This window comes from Lissotriton vulgaris, chromosome 2_2 (assembly GCF_964263255.1).
Source record: "Lissotriton vulgaris chromosome 2_2, aLisVul1.2, whole genome shotgun sequence".
Taxonomy (NCBI): Eukaryota; Metazoa; Chordata; class Amphibia; order Caudata; family Salamandridae; genus Lissotriton; species Lissotriton vulgaris.
This window is the reverse complement of record NC_141688.1, coordinates 309,442,595-309,466,195: the sequence shown is the minus strand read 5'-3', so window position 1 is coordinate 309,466,195 and position 23,601 is coordinate 309,442,595. Positions and strand designations below refer to the sequence as shown.

The 23,601-nt window shown below is 43.7% G+C and overlaps 1 protein-coding gene across 1 annotated transcript in view; it reads right to left on the bottom strand.

Annotated features, from left to right (window-relative positions):
* CRY2 (cryptochrome circadian regulator 2) overlaps window positions 1-23,601 on the bottom strand; it is a 211,587-nt gene that overhangs the window by 120,695 nt on the left and 67,291 nt on the right. The window contains exon 4 of the mRNA XM_086959640.1: window positions 7,813-7,997. Within this exon, the coding sequence (XP_086815766.1) occupies window positions 7,813-7,997 (185 nt within the window). The remainder of the gene's footprint in view (window positions 1-7,812; window positions 7,998-23,601) is intronic.

Here is a 23,601-nt window from a genome sequence, read left to right as displayed (position 1 = left end):
GCCTGGTGGCCAAGTCTCACAGATGTGTGCACCACTGTCATTTGCTTCTCAATGCAGCTCATTTAACACAAGCCTTGCCTAGCAGATTTTATGAGGCAAAGTAGTAGGCTCTGAAAGGTACCAATACCTATAACTCAAGCATGCAAGTTAACTGTAGAAAGGATGGTAGCCTAATTAATGCTGTCCTATTGTATGTGATATGGTGCGAAGAAGACAGTAGAGTTGACTCTTACTCAACTAGAACAAGCATGGCTTGCTCCTTATAAATGCAGAATCAAATGCAGGTTCACTAAAGATGGGAGGCAACACTGTAGCTTTTTATCCAAATGCCCAGATTAAAAAAAAAACGCTTCACTAGATGGGACTGTTTTCTAAGGATTAATAACACTAAATCTTCTGGAATGTAGGATCTAACATTGGAGGGTCGGAGAACATGGCGGCAGGCGGCTGAGCTGCCGTGGTGTTCCACCCGACGACCTGACCCGATCCGACCCGACGGAAAATGGATGAAACTGAAGCCAGAATACCAGAGTATGCTTTGCGCTCCTAAAAAAACCTGACTTTTATAGTGATTTGAGGCATTCGCGCATACATTTTGATTTCCCGTGCATCTCTCCGGGCGGAGAGTCTTTCCACCATATCCATGCCTGGATGTTGTGATCGCGTTTCAGCAGCGTTTCTCTGCATTTCTGGTCTCGATCCTGGTTACAGAGAGGAGGTGGTGAACAACCCGTCGAGCTGCAAGAATTTTCCGTTGGTTTTGCGGCAGTGGTCTTCAGCCGCCCTGGAGCTGAGGAGGGGTAGGAGAGCAGGCAATCTAGTGCGCGTGTCGAGCGGTGTTTCTACGAGGGGCTGTGGGGAGTTGGTCCCCATCGTGACAGTGGCTTTGAGGAGGCTGAAGGGGGTCCCAGAAACGGTAAGGAGAGTGTTCGAGAAGTGGGTAGCCCAGAATCAAACTCTTACCCCCGCCAAGCTAAACATAGATTTAAGGGACGCAGTGTTCGGAAAAGGGGGACGACTCTAGCTAAGACGCCATCTAAGACACAGGCTGCCCCTTTAACGGATAAGGGACCCTCTTCCTTTCTATCAGCAAAGGTCAAGTCTAAGTGCACATGCTCAAATAGCGTTAAAACAAGGGCGAACGCTAAAAGTATTAAAAGTATTAACACTGCAACAGAAACAGGCTCTAAAATTACGCCATCTTTACGTTCCTATTTCAAGGTTTTACCACAAGTGTTGCACCTTTCAAAAAAATCAGGATATGGCTGCCCTCAACGACGGGGTATGTGCAGACAATACGGTTAGTATAGATAGTATAGATATCTCAGACGATATAGCTCCAGTTATAGCCTCTAACGCCGTCCCTACTATGGCTTTGACCCCGGCCTCGGTCCAGGATTTGGCCCCGGGTATTGCCTCTGCCCCCACTGACAAAGGGTTGGCACCTACAGTATCTACTATTGGAAATCCTGCTGATAACCTAGTGTCCCCAGGGTCTATAGCTGTCTCCTTAACAACAACCAGCTCATCACTAGTGCTAGATGAAGAGAGGCAGGTTATGAGTAGCCCCTGCAGCTTGGTGGGGGGTATGGGTTTGGAGGAGGGGGAGCAGGTAGAGTCAGGACCTTCTGTCAGTGCTGTTGCAATCTCTGCGACTTTAGATGATTCTAATGGGGGGTCGATAACCGGAGGAAGGGAGGAAGATCTCACAGAAAAAGAAGGTAAAAAAGAGAGTTTGCTCTTGGGTAATATACAGCCGCAGTGTGATGTGCCTGCCTCTGCTAGTTTGATACCAGGGGACCCTACAGTTGGCATTTCGGCTGCATCTTTGATGGCAATGTTCTCCACTCTTTCCCAGGATATAAAGAGGGGGTTTGAGGAGTCTTCAGCTAACCACGCAGAGATAAGGAGCTACTATGAATCTCTAGATACTAAATTAGATGGCCTGGCATCAAGAACAGGGGCACTGGAAGAGAACATGGGGGTGTTGTCACTTCACGTGGATGAAGTCGAGGAGGACATTGTTAAGCTGAAGAGAGAGGATCAGGCCCTTCTGGACAGGATGGAAGTGTTGGAAAACAACTCCAGAAGCGGTAACATCCGTGTCCTCAATGAGCCCGAAGGGACAGAAGGTTCAGAGATCAAACAGTTTGTTACTCGGCTTCTGAAAGACTTGTTAAGCCTTGATTGCTCAGTGGAGGAGTTGGCCACAGACATTCAAAGGGTACATAGAGAACCATTTAGACGTAATCCACAAAGGTCTAAAGCACGTAAAATCTTGGTCAATTTCCATACATATGCTCTTAAAGATCAAATTCTCAACCTAGCATTGAAACAGAAATCTCTATCAGGGAAGGGGTTTTCCTTTCTTATAAGATCGGATTTGGCCAGGGTCACACTCGAGAGGCAGTGGGAGTTCGGTAGGCCCTTAGACGCCTTCAGGAAGTTGGGTGCAACAGCTCCGATGACATTTCCCACTGCATTAAAAGTGATGCACAATATTAAAATGTTTAACATCAGGACAGTGCAGGCAGCGGATGAGCTTTTGTTGGAGTTGGGCAATAAGGCTTCCTCGGTATAGGGGAAGGTGGTGTCTCCAGGAAATGGAGTAAGCAGGGCTCTCTTTCCCATTTAATCACAGCACCTAGATATAAATAAGATGCTTGATGAGAAAAAGAAAATACACTTATAAAAAAAAATATACCTAAATGAAAAAATTCAATATAAAAATCAACATAAAAATGTAGTATCTAGTTGCACATAATATGTTTGCACACATAGTAAGTCATAAGGGTATTTAAAATTTGGTTTTGGGTTTCGGGTTCGGGTTGGGTCCGGGCGGGTCAGCCGGGGTCCGTAGGGGGGTGCCATCTACTGGATCTGATCCGGTTAGATACATCAAGGGTTCTCCACGGGAAGGGGGTGGTAGAGTGAGGAGAGGGGGGGTTAAAAGCAAAAAAGTTCCTCATTTGTCATTACATTCTGTTTTTTACTGTGAAGTTCAGTTGGTGCCTCATGACTTGCAGCTGAGCTTGTCTTGGTTAGAACGGCATAACTGCATTCCTTGTTACCAGTGTCATTACTGGGTAAAACTCTGGTCGGTCTCTTTTTGCTATGGCTATGGCTAAATTAAAAATATTTTCCTGGAACATAAATGGCCTGCGGACCAAATCCAGGGCTAGAAAATTGTTTCAGTATCTTCGAGATATAGATGCACAGGTCATCTTGCTCCAGGAAACTCACTTGACTCAGTCTGAAATAGAGATAGTGGTAAAGAAAAATAGGTGGATTGACTTTGCGGTCTCCACTTCCCAATCCATGAATACTAGGGGAGTGTCTTTGATCCTTAAAAAACAACTAAAGGCCAGATTGATAACTTCTATGGCGGACCCAGGTGGCAGATGGGTTATAGCCTTATTAAATATTTTGGGGTTCCAATTCACACTTGTGGGTAACTTCGGCCCGAATCAAGATGACCCCTCGGTATTAGAGACAATCTTCTTTCATCTTCTGTCTTTTCCCGATCCAGTTATATTTGCGGGAGATTTCAACATTGTACTTGACCCAATTTTAGATAAGTCACAAAACAATCGCTCCCGCTTCCCCTCAAAATCCAGGACTTTTTTGCTTAATGCAATGAAGCAGTTCGGGTACGTGGACATTTGGAGGGAAAAGTCAGGAACCCAGCAGGGAATTTTGTTTAGAAACTACAAGTACCACCATCAATATCGGATTGATTTTGTATTGATAAGTCATAGTCTAGTTGAAGGAGGAAAGAATATTCATTACCTTCCCAAACATTTATCCAATCATGCGGCCGTAGTATTGGAGCTCTTGGTGGCTTTCAATGCTTCAACCAGGAGCTGGACATTTGATCGCTCCTTGCTTTCCCATGCCGATGATGTTTTGTTCCTCAAAACAGAAGTCCAGCACTTTCTTAAGGAAAATGTTGGGTCAGCTGATAATGGAATCGTCTGGGACTCCCTAAAAGCATTTTTACGAGGCCCTATTACTTCTAAGGTGTCCTACAGAAGGAGGGAGTATAGGGAGGCGGTGGCCTCAGTCGAAGCTGATATAGTTAAAGTCCAGCACGACATTGATACCAACTTGGCTTCCTCTGCAACCCTCTTGTCAGGCCTCCACAATAAGCTACTTTCTTTAAAGGGCCAATTAAGTTCAGTTTTAAACCAGCGTATTCAAGAAAGATGGGATGCTAGTAAGATCGGCCATTTAGAATACGGCGAAGGCGCAGGGAAGTTATTGGCCTGGAAAGCTAAAACGGATCAAGTTCGTAATAATATAGACTCGATCATGGTCAATAATGTTCCACGGTCCTCAGATTCGGACATAAGACAAGCTTTTAGAGAGTTCTTCCAGGATAAATATCATGAGGATAAAACTGCCGACCCTGATCAAATCAGGGAATGGCTGAATCAAATCGTCCTTCCGGCTCTATCAAGAGAACAGAGTGAGTTCTTAGATAGTATAATTTCAGAGGGAGAAGTTAGAAAGGCCGTCCAAAATGCAAAAAAGGGGAAGGCGGCTGGGCCTGATGGTCTGCCAGCTGAAATTTATAGAGAATTAGAGCATAGCTAGGCCAGCTTTTCGGACGGTCTAGCTATGGTCATCTGCTAGATATAGGGAGTCTCAGCGCCAAGATGCTCCTCGGAGTGGTAGCGCGCTATACAAGTACCAAATCACATCACAGGAGCTAGTCTCCTTCTTGACAGTTTTATTTAACCAAATTTTACAGGATGGTATTCGCCCTCCACTATCCTGGGATAGCGCCTCTATAACTCTGATATTAAAGCCCGGAAAGCCACCTACATCATGTGGTTCGTATAGACCCATTTCGATTTTAAATGTGGATTATAAAATCTTTACCACAATACTTGCTAATAGATTCGCTTTGGTGGCTCCAAAAATCCTTCATTCAGTTCAGAAGGGGTTCGTGAAGGGACGACAGTTATATGAGTTAACTTATGACTTAATAGGGGCGATCGATATGGCCTTATTGGAGTCCCTTTCCTTGGCGGTCCTCACGTTGGACACAACCAAGGCCTTCAACAGGGTGAACTGGGATTACCTGTCGGAGGCCTTGGCTAAGTTCAACGTGGGTGGAAAAACGCAGCGGGCAATTGATCTTTTATACCAGAACCCCAAAGCCCGTATTCTGGTAAACGGTGCTCTAACTGAGCCACTGAACATCTCGAGAGGAACAAGGCAGGGCTGCCCTCTCTCCCCGCTCCTGTTCGATCTATACATTGAACCATTTTCCCAGTGCTTAAGAGATAATGTCAACATCAGATCGTTCATGTATAAGGGGTGGGAGAGAAAAGTGGCCAGATACGCCGATGATATTTTGGTGTATACATCAGAGGTACACACTGCACTTCCTGCAGTTCTTAAGGTGGCTTCTGAGTTTGGCGAAATCTCTGGGTACGAGATCAATGCTGATAAGACGGAGATGATGATATGAAATGTAGATCAGATTCCAACATATATTACATTACGTCCTGGTAATAAGATGAGATATCTGGGTGTTAATATTGTTAAGGATATCAATCTGATCGCCAATATAAATTTTGTTGCTGTAGCTAAGGAATGCCGTAAATTGTTACAGTCATGGGCACAACTTCCTTTATCATTTTTAGGAAGGGTCAACTTAATTAAGATGTCTATTTTACCTAAAATTTCTTTTCTTTTTAACACAATCCCTTTATATTTTGATTCTTCATTAATAAATAAATTACAGTCTGATATTAGTTCTTTCATTTGGAGTAAGCGCCTTTCGAGGATTTCTAAGAAGAAGCTGAGGAGGTGTAGAGAAAAGGGGGAATAGCTGCCCCAGATTTTCAGACATATGCATGGGCATTCCAACTGTCTCATGCCAGAATGCTTTAAAAAATCCATCTGAGTATGGGGCAGGGTCTTTGTATTCCACTCTTCTTACAGGAGAAGGTGTCAGCCAATCAGGGTTTCTGTTTAAATTTGGGGACCCTAAATTAAAAAAAAAAATTAAGCTGAAGATTCTGCAGGGAATGGCTAAAATGTGGGCACAGCTAACCAAAACTATTAAAGTAGGGTACTACAGTAGTAGGACCCCGTTATGGGATCTCCCCGAGAGTCCGGCTTGGCTGAGTGACAGTCTTGCGGCTCCGATCAAGGATGCTGGGTTGGCTGTATGGGGCGATTTATTCATGGAGGGGGAATTGCTTCCGTGGGAATGCCTGAGAAACATCATTGGCTCTAACTTTGCTAGGTTTAAGCATATGCAAATATCTAGCTGGTCCCGTGCATATATCTCACGCCAACTTGTGGAAATAAACTTCCCCTAGATGGGCACAGTCAGCTAATATCTTCTTTGGTTGATAAACCTTCTGCCAAAAAGGAAATTTCAACATGGTACAAGTTGATTATGGAAGAAAGGGATGGTGTTTTTTCACTACCGGATGAGGTTTGGTCGTCCTCTATAATGGATTGTAATATGCAAGAGCTTTGGAGCCTATCCTGTGGAATGTTGGAATGGAATGAGCCAACCATCTTGGCTCCGTAGAAATTATATTTTTACCATCCATAGAGCCTATTATTCCCCACTAAGGCTTTTGAAGTTTACTCAGGGAAGCGTGGTGGCATGCCCTAAGTGTGGTTTGGTGGCTGCTTCAGACTGTCACATGTTCTTTGAATGCCCCATTTTGTCAACGTTTTGGGAGGCTGTAAGAAGAACTTTGTCATCATCCTTGAACTTGAATATAGTCTTTGATCTTCCTATGGTCATCTTTGGTATTTTGGATGGTGTCCAAAGTTTAGAGAAGAAGCTAGTTTTCTACTCGATTTTGCTTGCCAGAAGGGAGATATGTAGAAAATGGAAAGACTCTTTGTCTCCTACAATCGAAGACTGGTACACTTCCGCATTGACGGTCTCCAGATTAGACCTGGGTAGGTCTGGTAATTCAAACAAAAGGGCGTTCTGGCAACTATTAAATTGGGCTCATTGAGTGTCCGGGGGTTTTTTGGTTTTTTTTTTTCCCCCGGGTCCAATGATTAAGCCACCAAGACCTAACCCAGGGCGAGACATCATAGTGGAAAAATTCTCCACCTTTTTTGGTTTTTGTCTGGTGATTACAGATGGTTGAGGCTGGAGGAGCTGTGGGACGAGTATCGAGTCTCAAGTTGTGCCCTACCAGTTATTAATTAACTGAGACAGCTTCCCGCTTGTATACCTCTGGACTTCATCATGGAAATAAAACCAAAGTGGCAAATGAGGACGGAAAAAAAAAGAAAAAAAAAACACTCAATCTTCTGAGCTAGTTATGATAAAAAACAATTATGAAAGGTTTACTAACGCTGGACCTCTTTTATACATTTGTTTAGGCCCGAAGCTCCATCTTTTCAATATCTCGCTTTGAAAATAGCGAAGTGCACTTCACAAAAGCCCCCTCCTTATACATCTTGGTTTCCAAGAAACACTGGCAAAAGGATACTTTGTGGGAACAAGTTAACCTTTGTGGGACTAGATCATAATGCTGGTGCAGTACAAGTATGATATTCAGAGAAATCAGACATTACAGTAGCATTGATTTCAACTTCATGGATAGCTGAGATTCCTCATTGTTTGAGTACTACTCAACGCAGGAGAAGCACAGTGGGCAAGGCCTGCCACAATACAGGGACATCTCGTGATATGGAGAAAGTGAGAAAGTGCTGAATCAGCCCTTGTCTTGCCTATAACGCAATCTCATTCTACGATGATTCTGGGTACATATCGTCACACCGACATCCATCGCACTCTCCTCACACCCACAGACTTACCAAGCTCCTCCAAAGATGGCACACCATACCGCTCATCGTGATTATCCAGGATTTCTGCCTTGCACTTCTCCATTTGTTGCAGGGTCACACTACAGATAGGCTTTTTGGGAAGCTCCATCCGACTAATAATGGCTTGAAATCGCTTGTATGTCAAAGGGGGCTTGTGGCCATTCAGTTCGATTATTCTGCCAAATAAAACCAGAAACGTTTCAAAATCTACATTACAGAAGAAAAATGAAATTCAAGATATGTGCAGATGCATCGAAAACAAAAAATCCACACCATTACATCAGTCTTTGTAAACAATGCTTAATTCCTTTCATTAGACAATGAAATGAGATTTGCCTTTGCTTTTAAATGCTTTTTAGCAAGCAAGTATTTACTGCCTCTTTGTGAAGCACTTTCATCTACGAATTAAACAACTTAAAAACAGTGGGGTAAAAGAATTTGAGAAAAGGCCTAAACAACAAGTTTAGATTCCATGGAAGAAAAAAATGCCATTTGAAGAATATAATTGATTCCACATGGACCACTTCGAAAGAGGTGTATTCCACAGCCTTCCGCCCCATCATTCAGGCATTTTGGAAGCAGAGTGAAGCAACAGAGCTCTTTATGCCTTAGCAGGCACCTAAGCAGCCGACTAGTAAACAAGTTTAAAGATTTCACGTATTTGTAATAAACACTCAAAAATGAAATACCGCTAGGGCCTTGAGGTTTCTCCCATGGAACGTGAATGGCATGGGGGATAACATTAAAAGAGGGATTGTCCTACAGTACCAGAAGAGACAAACACTAGACATCGTTCTTCTACAGGAAACACTTTGGTGGGCAATACATGCAAGGTATTACATAGAGGGGGTTACTGACTGGTGATGCATACCAAGTTTACAACTAGTTCCCGTGGGACGGGTATACTGCTCCTTAAGAATTGCCCATACATGGTTAAAGAAACTCGGGTAGACGAAGAGGGCAGATTTGCAGCAGCCACCGGAACGTGGGAAGGGAGAACACTAACCGTATTATCTGTCTACATTCCACCAGCACTGCAACAAACCACACTTCAGGATCTTAGTGGGTTCGTAGCTGACTTGCCAAATGGCACCTTAGTGATTGGGGGAAATTTCAACATGGCACTCGATGGGATGAGGGACCCGATGTCACTGCATAGTGATCCAAGCCTGGCGGCTTTTCTGTCGTCTCTGGGCCTGTTCGACGTTTGGCGGCAACTCAATCCTACCACCTCACAATTCCCGTTTCACTCCGGTGCCCACAACGCCCAGGCCCAGGTCGTCAACAGGAGGAGAAGTGTGGCTCAATGGTTAGAGCGGCAGACCCTGATGCAGAAGTCTAGCCCGGGACCAGGTTTCAATTCCCCGCCTCGGCGGGTCTTGGGCTCAAAATTCCACGGACCTGATAATTCTCGCCTCGGTGCCTATTCCAATCATGGAGTCCCACTCTCAACTCTGGGTAATAGCTTGCTTAATCTCCACAACGGCCCCCACGAACCTGAGGATGCCTGGCCTCCACCTTGGGGGTGCCCAGGAGTGGACGCCTCACAGGGAAAGCCAGGATGGGTTCCACAGCGGTATTCGTACAAGCGCCTTGAGACCCTTGCGGGTGAGTAGTGCGCTATACAAGTATCAATTTACATTTACATTTACATGCTTACACACGCGGCAGATTGCCATGACTTTTCGGAAGCCCGCTGTTTGGCTAGGGGCATCCCAGGCCATTCCCCAATATTGATTGAGATGCATGGGGGACTGCGCCCACCACGATCCACCCTCACAATCAACCCCTGGGCACTTCGAATCCCACATATTAAGGTAGAAATATTGCAAAATATAGACCTATACTTTCAAAAAAACGTAGGCTCGGTGGCGTCCCAACGGATCCTTTAGGGCGTATTTGGGGCAGTGTTAAAAGGACAGGCGCTGGCTGTAATGGTGGGAAACAGAAAAGAACTGACAAAGAGGAAGGAGCAATTGGAATGGGAAATCCTGAGAGACGAGGCTAACCTCATACACATTACAGACGAAATGGCCCAGCAAGCACTCAACGCTAGCAGACTGGATAACAGAGACGGCTAGAGCCAAACAGAAGGCTATACATCATAGAATCTATGAACACAGTGAAAGAACTGGGAAACTACTTGCATGGTTGGATAAGAGAGAGCAGGCGAGTAGATGGGTTTACCAACTCCAGGGTTCTACAGGAGAGGGCATAGTCTAACCGCAAAAGGTAGCTGAGAGATTCGCTTCCCATTTTGAGGCAATATACACCTCGGGAATTACTGTATCTGAGGCTGACAGCGGTACCTCCTGGCTACTATTCGGATACCCACTTTCCTGCCCGATGATCGAGTCCCCCTCGAAGGTGATCTCACAATTGAAGAACTACAGATAGCAATCTGAGATACACGCTCCGGTAGGGCAATGGGACCGAACGGTTTACCGATTGGGTTTTTCACATTGGTGAATACTAAACTAGCGCCCCACCTACGGCAAATGTACCTAGACAGCTATGCAAAAGATTTTTTGCCATCAGATATCCGGTTTGCATCGATAGTGGTAATACATAAACAGGGCAAACCTGCAAACACATGGGAGGCATACAGGCCTATATCCCTCCTGAAAGCAGAAGCCAAGATACTTGCGAAGGTGTTGGCAAACAGGCTTCTTCCATTGATCAGTAACTTGGTGCACTCGTATCAATCAGACTTTATGCCCGGCCGAAACACGGCTGCAAACCTGCGGCGCCTCCATGGCGCACTTGGTCGGAAAAATACAGTATGAGAAGAGGTTGCCTTATTATCATTAGATGCTAAAATGGCCTTTGATATGATTGAGTGGCCATATCTCTTTGCGGTGTTGGAGAAAGTGCGATTTGTTCTGACGTTTATACGTTGGATTAAGCTGCTGTAAACTGAGCCTATGGCACAAGTTGTAGGCAATCGACACATATGACAATGGTTTTGATTGGGCAGAGGAACGAAGCAGGGATGCCCTCTCCCGCTGCTGAATTTCGCGCTCATACTGGATCCCTTGGCGGTGTGGATCAGAGGGGATCCTTTGATAAGGGCACTAAAATGGACAGACCAACATTAAGACAAGCTATCCCTCCATGCAGATGACATTTTACTGTACGTGGCATCCCCTGCATTCTCAATCCACTGTATCCTACATATATTATCCATATTTGGTGCGTACTCAGGATACACGATCAACTGGTCCAAATCACAGCTGTTTCCGGTACAGGGTCCGAAACCCAAATCCCTATTGCGGAGGATGGGTTCCGCTACCTTAGGATATACATTACTACAGACCCTGTCAAATTCTATGATGCCAACATGAAAAGCCCCCTGGCTAGCCTGAGACTTGACATCAAACATTGGCGTGGTTTGCCGCTGACCTTGCTGGGTCGTGCAGCACTATTCAAGATGCTAGCGCTGCCTCATTTTTATATGCACTACAAAATACTCAGTTTTGGATCCCAGACTCCTATTTCACAGACATTGATAATGAGGTTCAAACTTTGTTGTGGCAGGGGTGGGCGCCAAACATTGCATTGCAGAAGCTAACAGCTGGGTGGTACGATGGTGGGATTGCATTACCTGATCTCCGGCTGTACTATTTGGCAACACAACTCATAGTAATTAATCGTTGGGTTCACAACGCCCTGGATGAGCCAAGTACCCTTAGTGACATATGGTTGATGGGACGGGGAGGTATCTAAGAGCTTTATACATAAACCCCAAAAGGTTAGGACTGACAGGACCTACGGCCAGAACGGTGGAAACCTGGCATGCCGATAATAAGAGAATGGGGTGGGATAGTAGAGTCACACTTGCAACCCCTCTCTGGGAGCCGGAGTAGTTGGGCCGCCTGATTTCCTGTCCAGGGTTTGATAAATGGGACCTGATCGGTATCTCGACTGTGAGGGATATTCGGACCAAGAAAGGTTTGATCGCATTTTCTGACATTTCAGAAAGAATATCAACTGGCAAAATCTGAAACATATAGATATTTGACACTCTTGGGTTAAGTTAGCGCTCTATAAGTTTAATATTCATTCATTCATTCATATTTGCAAATTAGCCATGCCTTAAAGACAGTGAGACCAAGGGATGGCCAGATACCGGACTCCTCTCTGCTCGAAGATATACTGCTATTAGACCTGATGCCCAAAAAGGCCATTTCTCTAACATACAAATAACTAATAAATATTCAACCTGATCCCTTGAAAAAACTTAGGCAAAAATGGGCAACGGATGTTGGGGACTTAGATGAGGATGATTGGCGAGATGCCTTGGCCTTCACTAGGGAAACTGCCATTCCTATGAGACTGAGACTGATCCAACTTAAGACTTTGCATCAAACTTATCTAGCAGCCAACATCCTGGTAAAGATGGATAGGAGAGCCGATGGCCTGTGCGCTTGTCGGTGTAACATGGAGGGGACCTTTTTTCACATATTATGGGCATGCCCTATCATTTCAAAATACTGGTCAGCGGTCACAAAGCGGATAGAAGATATGGGTTGAAGGGAGTTGCTCCCCTCCCCGAAACTCTGCCTGCTAAATATATGGGAAGTGGGAAGCAACAGACTTAACCCAAACGCAACAATCGTGGATATCATTGAGGTGGGCCCTGGCGAAACACAACATTGCACAAAAATGGGGAATCGGAGATCCAACATCACTGGCGGGATAGGTGGGGGACATGTAATTGTACTGTACTTGATTATGCTTAGTGGATAACTGCTTGTATTGTGCTAGCTTGAGTTTTGGTTAAATAAAAAGAATATAAAAAAATAAATGAAATAGCACCTTAGGCTCAAAATGCACTTCCACCCACACTGTGCAGTGTAACAGAGAGCAGGATTAATGATACCTGCATGAATGCATGAAAAAATACTGATTAGTAGCAGGTTCATATTCTATTAATGTAATCTCAGTTCCATTTTGTCTTCTATATAGAAGCATAAAGTGGCCACTCTCCAGCCTTTGAGCAACTGTAATTGCCACAAGAAAAGTGCCGTTTATAGGGTTAGCAGCCTGTGCGGACAATTGTGTAAAGGCTTGAAGGGAGCACAAATCAGTAATGCAAGAACCAAATTAAAATCCCACTGCAGCATAATGCAAGGGGAAGGTTGGAATATATGTTCAAGACCTATTAGAAATCTATTTAAATCTCTGATTGTAAATAAAGAGGGCAGACAAGGCAGAAAGATATATTTCAGAGTGCACAGAGCAGAGCCCTGCTGAGCAAGGGTCAAAACAAAAAGTAAAATATTAGAAAGGAAGGCCATAGTAATAATATATTTATTAATTGTATTAGAATTCTACTCAGGTCAACAATAAAAATACCAATAGAAATACATAAGTATATTTACATGATGACAATAAATACAATTAATCTAAAACAATGTTAAAAAAGACTTGAGAAATGTCTGTAGATTATAACAAATTCTTTCGGATGAGAATAAATAAGAGCGATCAGATCATTCCCAGTTGATACATTAAATCTAAAACATATGGGATTTAAAAATCGAAGCCGAGCTTCTACTACCTTTTTATTTGGACAGATATATATCATGTGAACTAGATCATATTCCCCTCCGCTACAAAGCTTACATATTCTTGTATCCTCAATAAAGTTATTCCAATGTTTAGTTCCGGTATTCAGAGGCAAGATCCCCTTGCGAAGCATGATAATACAGATGATAGATCTTATATTCGAGAGCACCACAATAAGACCTATAATGAGATAGACATGAGCAGTAAAATGAATCCTTATCAAAACTAAAATGCAGTGTCATATTTTTTAAGAAGAGTTTTAGATGAGATTGTGTCCAGGACTGTAAGAGTGTGATTGTGCACTAGAAGTAAGATAGAGCTACTTCAAGATTTTTGTTAATTAAAAGGTTGCTTGAACCAACTTCAAAGTTTTCGAGCTTTAATAAAGCTCTTTCTGTATTTTTATCTGCATTAGGCATATTATATGCCCATCTAATTGTGTTTGCCAGGACAACTGTATAAGCACTAGTCAATGACAGTTCTAATCTAAAAGTCTGAACTGGGGTAGCCTGACCCGTATTAGTTATTTTCCGTAAAAGGTTTTCCTACACATTTGTGAAGGTAATGCTATTTATTTATTGGAAAATATTCTAGGGCATACGTCAGGGTAGACAGGATCTTTATTCGATATATTTACAGGAGTGTATGAAAATGCCTCTTTCCAGAATAATTTCTAAAAATATTTTAAACATTTACATGGGAGGTAGCTTTCCATTCTAAATGCATAGGAAAAGAGTTATTATCAAGGGTCTGTGAAAATATTCTCCCTAAGTAAACATACTCCTTTACCACCTCTACTGGTTTTCTTCCCAGCTTCCAATTAAAATGGATATGATGCTTCTTTTCCCAGAAGGGAACCGCTTTCGTCTTTGAAATATTTACTTTCAAGAAGTTTTTTTCAGTGTAAATAAAAAAAGCATTCCTTGGCTTCCAAGGGCCAAGGGATCCTGCTCGAAAGGTCAATTGGGCTTGCAGGACGAGTACATATGTCTGCCAACCTTGTCACGCAACATTATAAAACTTTATTCTCCTTGTATCGTACTCCAGACAAAATTTCAAAGTGGGGCGGGGACCCGGATGGGAAATGTTTTAGGTGCAGTGCTCACCAGGCGGATGTGATGCATATCTTTGGCACTTGTGCTAAATTGAGGGAATTGTTTATGCATGTAAATAAGTTCCTATCTGAGATTCTTGGCATACCCTTTCAGCTCACACTTTCACAGATATTATTGGGTATAGATATGGGTTATGCACAAGACGTGCCTACTGACAATAATGGCTATTTGATATTTGTAGCTACAGCGGCTCTAAGGCTATGCATCGCTTCGTGCTGGTTACAAAGCGACCCCCCTTCATTCGCAGTATGGCGGACCCGGTTTCTTTTTATTTATAATATTGAATATAGTTTGTATGCACTGAAAGGAAGGCGGAAAAGAGCATTGGGGCAACTAATCTGGGGACCGGTTAGAACTTATATGGATGAAGAAGACTGATTATTTCTGATCATCTCAGATTTTCACGGCACCTTGAAACACATTCTTTCTTTTCTATTACTACTATGCTGTATTTTTGCCTATATAATGTTGCAATCTGTGAGTCAGCGGAACACCCCTGCATTTTAGCTCTGATTTGATTCCTGTTTTGCTTCAATCTTACAATGTATCGTATTGTACACTGTTCTTGCAACCCCACAACTGCAAGATGAGAAGTTTTGTGTTTGATATGTACTTATGACCTATTTCTCAATAAAAATATTAAAATTAAAATAAAAAGTAAATAAAAAAAGCATCTAAATTGCGTTGTAGGCCGAATGCTGTTAGGTCAAGTATGACAATATCGTTGGCATACATTAAAGTGTGGATTTCATGAGAAGCTATTTTTGATGAGAAGTTTTTTATTCCTACTAGACTCTCCGGTAAGTCACTTACAAACAGGGAAAAAGAGTAGGGGGGCAAACAAGCAGCCTTGCTTGAGACCGTTCAAAGTAGGTATCCTATGAGTTTAGCCCTTCTCCTCCCATCTGCACTCCACGCTGCTGTGTGTAGGGCCACAATTAGTCTTAATATATTGTCAGGGATCCCCATTTTCACCAATTTCCTCCAAAAGCAGAGACTATTTACCCAACCAAAAGCTGTTGAAAAGTCTACGAACAAGCTATAAATTATCTGTGATTTTCTTGTAACATATCTGTTGATTAATGTTTGTAAGAGTCCGATATTGTTGATGACAGACTACTTTGGACAGAACCCTGCCAGGGCCTTTGGAATGACACCCCTTGAAAAAGCCTAGTCCTTCAGATGGTCCAGTATGCTTGCCACAAAGATCTTCCCAGATGCATCCAAAAGAACACTATCTATAATTGGTAGGAGAAAGTCTTGAGCCCTTCTTCAATAGTGGGATAACAATACTCCCGGTCCAAGATTTTGGGATTTGACCAGTTTTATGAATGTATCTAAACAGTCGTTCGAGAAGCTTGCTCCATCCTTTGGGGGTGCTTTTGAGGACTATAACTGGGATCTTGTCAGGACCCATTGATGTGGAGGTTCTGAATCTACAGCTGTATTATTTTATTTGTATCTCAGTCGTGGCATTTATCCCTTGGTCTACTTCTAGACCATCAGTCATTCTGCAAAAAGCACTTTGGCTGAATTTATCTAAGTCTGCTTAATAGAGTACTAGCAGATACTTTTCCCAGTTCTTTTGAGAGACTGGATATACCATGGAAGATTGTCAGGCTCTGGTTGCTTTTGCTATAATCCATCAAAACTGTTGCATATTTTTTTTTTACAGATTACGTCTGTAAGTCAACCCAGTTTTTATCCATTGGTTCTCTTTTTCTGATCTATTTAATTTTCTTCCGGGTATTTTTGTAAGTTGGAAATTTCTTTTTTCCTAAGAGTGGAGAAACTTATGAATTGCTGTCTGATTAGACTGTTTAATCGCCTGAGATACCATCTATGCGATTACTTACATTTCTTGGCGGTTTTGGATGATCAAGAGCAGCTGGTTTCAGAATTGCTTGAGCTACCACAAAGAGAGTGTGTTCAAAGTTTGAAAATGGATTGTTTGCCTTTTTAGAATGAAGCAGCTGTTGAGCAGCGATCAAAATATTCAGTTTATTCAGACTGGAGGTCTCCCATGTGACTCTACATTCATTTGAGACAAGGACCAGGAGGAGGGAGAAAGGAAGTTCAGTTCAATTTTTAATTTCAGTATTGCATGATCGCTGCTTTGTGTAAATTGTATGCTTAGCTGCTGTGATCTCTGAAAGAGACCGTGGCTACAAATGATGTGATTTAGAATACACTGACCAGTGACTCTTGTTCTTGTAAATTGCGCAGGAACATCACCTTCTGTCCTACCGTTCAAGATTACTCCATTAATTCCAGAGAACAGTTGAGGAAACAATTTCCCTCGCTCATTACCTATTAGAGACTAAAAAAAATAGGATTTGGGAGGCACCAATGTCCGTCTAAATCAGTACTCCTAAATGCTGTCACCATGCTGTTGGACATTTTTGCATTAAACTCTCCCAATAGAAGGGTTTGCGAGTTGATTTCTGAGTCTAAGGTGGTTTTGATTAACTCAAAAGTATGGTAACAGTAACAGTGGGTTATGTTCTATGCCCGGAGGAAAGTAAATATTAAACAGAAGTAGTGTGTCTACAGCGGTAGGACCCTCCTTAGGTACTTTTAGCTTAAGACACTGCACATTTTTGGTAGGTAAATGAACATTTCAAAATCCCACTTGACTTTCTCAGATAACAGAACAGCTAGACCTCCCTTTGCGTGTCCTCGTCTCACTCTCACTGCTTGTAACTCAAAGACAAAATAGTCTGTTTGATTAAACTCTTTAAAGGCCGAGGACTTGTGAAAGCAGGCAATTAATGGTGATGTTTCTAATAAGTAGGATCATATTGAGGGTTCAAGCGCTGCCATATTCCAGGAAACAATGTTAATGGACATGGTAAAAGGGTGGTGTAAAATCCTTGCTACTGCCGTTTAAGAAACTCGCGATCCAGGACCTGGAGTTTTTACTTGATGAATCCTCGCACTGAGATTGACTATTATACCTGATCTTCCTGTCTCTGTCTTCCAGATATATTGTCAAGTTTTCTACTGATGCGGAGCGTGAAAAAGTCTTTTGATTATTGCTTTGCGATTGAAATAACTTCTCCCAAGTTAGGACTATGGTTCTTGAGGAGGTTATTTTAGGGTTGACTCCGATAAAATAAAATCCTTTTTTATGTAGCATTCCGCTTTCTTTTAATACTATTGATGGAAGCATATTTTACCAAAATTCCACTCTTGCTGTTGCCACATTAGATTTCTCTGGAAAGGCCACTATGTTTATTTCTGGAGATGAAAAAAAATGAAGAGTGGGAAGAGTCCGTAGGAGATTCAGGATCCGTTGGCAATTTAGGGGATCATTGCCTGTCGTGAAAAGATCCAAAATCTCCAGAGTGCAAACAATGTTCTGATGAGATTTGTTTTCCATAGGTAAATCAATTATATTATGATGTGAAGTTTGTTGAATAGGTGGAAAATAAGCATTTGGAGAATTTTGGCCTATGAAATGTTCGGCATGAGGATTCAGATGTTGAGATGAATCAACCAGAGAGGATTTTTGTAATGATCATTTTTCTTTGGTAGTGTTTATGTTTAAGGATTTTCCCGTTTTTTTGTTTTTTTCCCTTCTTGCTGATCGATTACCATTGGATCTAATTGTGGGAACTTTATTTTCAGGAATTTCAGTTGTGGGAACCTTTATTTCTTTTTGGTTCCTTTCTTTACGTGTAACTTTGTTTGAGCTTTTTTTTTTACTTCAGAGTTTTTTTGAGATGTTGTATTCTCTATTGACTTGGATACTTTATTTGTTGATGTTGAGGCAGAGGAAATTGGTTGTTGTGGTACCTCTGTTTGGGTGAATACAAGATAGTTTGAGAGGGATGGGTTTAAATCATGCTCTCCTTCATTGTCCTGGAAAAGATTTTGGAGCGAATAAAAGTTGTCTCAATTTCCCTTTGTTTTTTTCTACTTCCTTTCTAATCTGACTACAAGCTTGCGTTGCTCTTGTACTACTTTGAATTTGTAAGAATCTGGCCCCCTCCAGTTAATTTCTATGTTCAGATTTTTTTCCCAACCTTCCATTTTGTTCTCCTTTACAGAATTGTGTGGACAATAGGGATTGTTTTATTTTTATGAGTAACCAGATTTTTGTATGATTCGAGTTACTGTTTCAATAAATGATAGGAGTTTGATATGGTTTTTTACTGTAGTGAGAAAATCGATTCGAGCACTTTCTATAGTGAAAAGAGCGACTCAGAGAAGATATGTTGATGGGTTATAGACTGTGAAGATAAGAGCAGAGGGAAGTCTGGTGAAGGAGATAGATTATCTTTTGAGCCTTGAGAATGACTAGGAATGTTTTTAAATAACTGCAAATACTCCTTCGGTAACTTGGGCACAGCTAAGTGTGACAGCTGACTCAGACTTATGTCGGGTAGTGTAAAGTCCATATTTGCAATATCCTTTATTGGGGCTTATAATATTGACCGTTGCTGATCTGTTGAAGGATTTAATTTGTCCTTGCCGTCTTGTTTTTGGGCATCTGACTTACTGTTTGTATTCATTCTCTCTTTTTGTACAGCTGTATTATCCAACATGGTACAGAGAGTTTTTCAGGGCAATGGTTGTCTGGGAAAAATTCAGTTATAGAAGTTATCGCTGAAAGGACGCCGATATGCGGCGGCCTTCTTTTACTCTTTTGCAATGATTGAGCAGTGCCTATTCCTTTCATATACAATGTGTGATTTATCAGATTTTTAAATGCCATTAGGGTCGCTTTGATTTGATTTGAGATCTACAGGCCTCAAAGAACATTTACTTTTGATGCACCAGTGGTCACCAGTTGAAGTCGCCCTCCTCCTGCGACGCACCAGACGGAAACACTCAAACTGGTTGCCATTAGCGGTATCACATATTACTAGCCGGTTGCCTCTGGGAAATTAACAACGTGGGCACAGGTGCAGTTATAGTAGCAGTCTCTTTGGGATGCCACAACGCCGCCACAAGAGAAGAAATAGCATTAAAATACACAACGTGGGCCAAGAGAGCACAAATAGCATCAATATTCACTCAAAAATACATATTTGATCATCCAGAATGTAGTCAGTCTCGCTGTAAGCACCACCACAAACATCAGATGCCTACAGCATTATAAAAATAAATTGAGGGGCATTAATGGCAGAAATGTAGCTCACCTCGTCATCATTGTCTCCTCTGTATGCTTAAAGCCCATAAACTGCTTCCATCCAATAATTTGCTGCTTTTATGGACAGATTATTGAAGACTCCGGGGGGAGGGGTGTACACTCCAGACTCTGGCACGAGCGGGGCCAACTGAAACAACCCGCAAGCCGCACCCAGCATTAGCGGGCCGCTTCCTCAGGGGTTGCAGGGCTCACACTCCCTGCAGCCAGCTACTGCTGTAGCGCCCGTGCCAATTTATTTTTTGCCATGAGGGGGAAAGGCGATAACCAGGCAGGGCGGCGACTTTCAAGATTTTTTTTTGAGGAACATGCGAAAGGCTGCACTTGCCTCCTTCTTATTCAGGGTTCCTGTGCTCCCAAACTTCCCTAAGTCCCTCTGACGCTCTACTCTGGGAGGAGGGAGACAGAGCTGTGGGTCTTGACAGTTTAAACTGCCAGGATTGCTGGGGTTGCTGATTACTGGTGCAGTCGGGCTGTCGATGGTAAAACACGAGCGTCCTCCAAAGCACGATCCTTGATCCTCAGTCCTCTAGCTACAGCTCTGGCACACGCAACAGCTCACGCAGCGTCTCAATGCAGAAAGAAGCAGAAAGAGGGTCAATAGACTTTTCTGTACAATATGATACAAACGTTTTTTATTGGCAGGCATGTACCGTCTTGGTGGAGAGTCATCTGGATGCCAGAATAACATAACAGACTTTGGAAGGAAAGTTGAAAGCTGTTAACTGCTGCCGCTCAATTTCCACACAAGAAGGAGAATTGATAGGTTCGGGTGGAGAACCCTTCCCAAAGGGGCAGCCTGGCCGGAGGACCGATGGCCATGCTCAACAGCTCGGGATACTAGGCTCTTCGTGTCCAGTCCAGAGTCACAAGCATGACTTGGGTCCGTCGTTTCTGATCTTCTTGAGAACTCTGGGCAGGAGTGGTATGATCAGAAAGGTGTACAGGAGGCCTGCACTCCACTCGAGACAAAAAGCATCTCTGATCGAGAGTCGCCTTGCAAACTCCGGCACGCACTGCTGACATTGCACATTCTCGTGGTGGCGAACAGATCTAACCAAGGTACTCCCCACTGTTGAAAGAGACATTGCACTATATGTGAATGGAGGTGCCCATTGTGATCCGCTAGGCATCTTCGGCTGAGTTTGTCCGCTCTCTGGCTCAGACAATTCGCCAGATGTTGAACCACCGGGGTTCATATATAGAGAAGCAGGGCCTTTCGACAAAGGGTTCACGGGTCCACCCCAACGCGACCTGCTTGTGGCAGGACCACATGGCAGTGCATGGCAGTGGTGTTTTCTGTGAACACTTGCACTAGCCTACTCTAGATGGAGGACAGAAAGGCTTTCAATGCCACCAATCGAATTGCTTGGAGCGCCAAAAGGATGATGTGAAGTCATGATTCCACCGGAGACCAGAGTCCTCTGATCTCAACCTCTCCCAGATGGACGCCTCATCCCAGGTGTGACGCATCAGTCACCACTGTAAGATCTTGTTGGGGAAGGAAGAGAGGTCTGCCGCTGACCCAATCGCCACTCGTAAGCCACCACTGCAGGTGCTTTGCAGCTCCCTCTGGGAACTGGGACATGTCAGAAAGATTCCCCTGATGCTTTGCCCGCTGGAAGTTCAGGTCCCACTGCAGTCATCAAGAAAGGTGAAGGTAATAAAAGAAGCTTAAAAGGTCACCCTCCTGGACGTTTTAGCCTTGTATTTTATGTTGGAGGAGGTGAATCTCGAAGTATTGAACCTTTTTGTACCTCAGTGGGGGGTAGGTTAGTACCTCCTCCTCCTTTTCTCAGTTCATTCTGGGTAAAAAAAATGCTTACTGAATCCTGGTTGTGGTTTCACATATGTGTATTTTCCAATATTAATTGCATATTGAAACAGAAACAGCTTTTTAATACAGCCAACACTTGTTTCCCCCTTTCACTGTCATTCGGACCAGGGCTTTCTCAGGACTGAAAGCAAAATAAACAAGACAGTTGGTGTTCCTCCAGTAATAGTAATGCATATCCTCCACCAGGTGCTTTCCAGTCAGGGGTGAGTTGTTACCTCCACCAAGTGTTTAGCCTCAGGGATTGAGTTTTGAAAGTGATTTATCTGTCATGCATTATGTGTGTGTGAAGTGATATTAATACGGGACAGAGTGCAATAATTTTTGAAGGGGTTGTGAGTGGTACAAGGAGTTATTGTAAAATGTAATTATTTTTAATGTTTTTGAATGCTTAGTTCTGGTGCTGTTACTCGCAATACGGAAGAATGTTTGGGATAATAAGGTTCAACAAATAGTGTTTTAATCGAGGTTGTGAATAAACCTTATTTGGTGTAGTTGTGGGCCAATCATGTTAGCCCATGCGGATTAGTTAGAGACATTTATTCTCGTGAGCCTGAGGTAATCTATAGTTTTTGAGAAAGAAAGGTGAAGACTGGCTACCCTGATTTCTGCAGATGAGCTGCAACCACTGCCATCACTCTGTTGAGTACCCGAGGGGAGCTGGTGAGGCCAAAAGGGAGCACACCAAACTGAAAATGTTCGTGGCCCACCGTGAACCGCAGGCAAAGCCTGTGAGCAGGCAGGCTAGAAATGTGGAAGTATGCGCTCTGCAAGTCAAACGCCACCAACCACTCTCTAGGGTCCACGGCGGACAGGACCTGAGCAAGAGTTAGGATCTCCTTCTTCTAGAAGAAATTGAGAGAGTGGGGATCGAGGATCACTTCGGTCAGGAGATTAGTTTTGACCTGCACAGAGAGCAACTCCAGTCCGAGGACCTTGACTGCTCTCTTGACCATCATGGCATAAGTTGCCCCATCCTCCATAGCCACAGTCGGCGGAGAGAGCATGTCAGTATCTGGAGAAGTGTCCAGTTCACTGGCCTCCCCAAGTTCCCCATACCAGTCTGTCTTCTCTGCAGAAAAATCCTGGTGTTCTAAAGGGTCCATAGACCTCTCCCAATCCTCTCCATAGTTCAAAACATCATCAAAATGTTCCGTGTCATCTGGGAAAGGGATGGGGCTGGTACACCCAGTGGGCACTGGCAGCCCTGAGGCACCAACTTTGGGACCGATGCCAGCGAAGGTTGGTTTGGCACGACCGCGCTGTTTTGGATCCAGGATCGGATCCCTTAGGCCCGACCGGCACAATGGCCGGAGACGATGGCATCAGATCCGATGGGGCCCCTTCTGACCCCACGGGGCCCAAGGGCTCACCCGAGGGGTCGGCCCACTCAAATATGTGCTGCATGGCCTCATAAAATTCTTTAATTTCAGCGGATGTGGCTCCGGCTCCCGGAAAGGGAGAGAGGCCCGAAGTCAACCCCGGCTCCGCAGGACCGTGCCTAGAGCATCAGTGCTCTTTACCTCATTTGTCGACGGACGACAATCGAGGTAAAGACGAAGTCCAAATGGACTTCTTCTTCTTCTTGTGCTGCTTCCCCGAGTGTCCCGATGACCTTGAGTGGGACGAAGAGGACTGGGGGCATCCGGAGCAGTCTTGTGACCGCAGCGCTGGATGGTGTCGACTGCCGGGCTGCATGGAACCTTATTGCCCGCTCCCGCAGGGCCTTCAGAGCCGTGGCCTGACAGTCCGAGCACAACTTTGAGTCATGATGGCGCTTGAGACTCTAGATACAGATGAGTTGGGGGTTGGTTACCGACATCAAGCGGTGACAAGTAACGCATGGTTTAGACCCTGGCTTCTTCTAAAACATTCTCGCACACTGTAGAGAAAAGTGACTAGGTCGGCAATAGTTGAAAAAGGCCTGTCGAAAAGCGACAGATGGGTAGCTCTTCTCCGGTGAAAGAATAGAACTGATGTAGGTGACCGGGACGTCATAACCAACGCCAACGACGCCAAATTCATGCAGAACCTAATTGAGCCACCCGATGGCGTGCGCAAGGGGTATTTCTCAAGCAAAAGTTTCCTGAACCAGCCTCACATCTAGA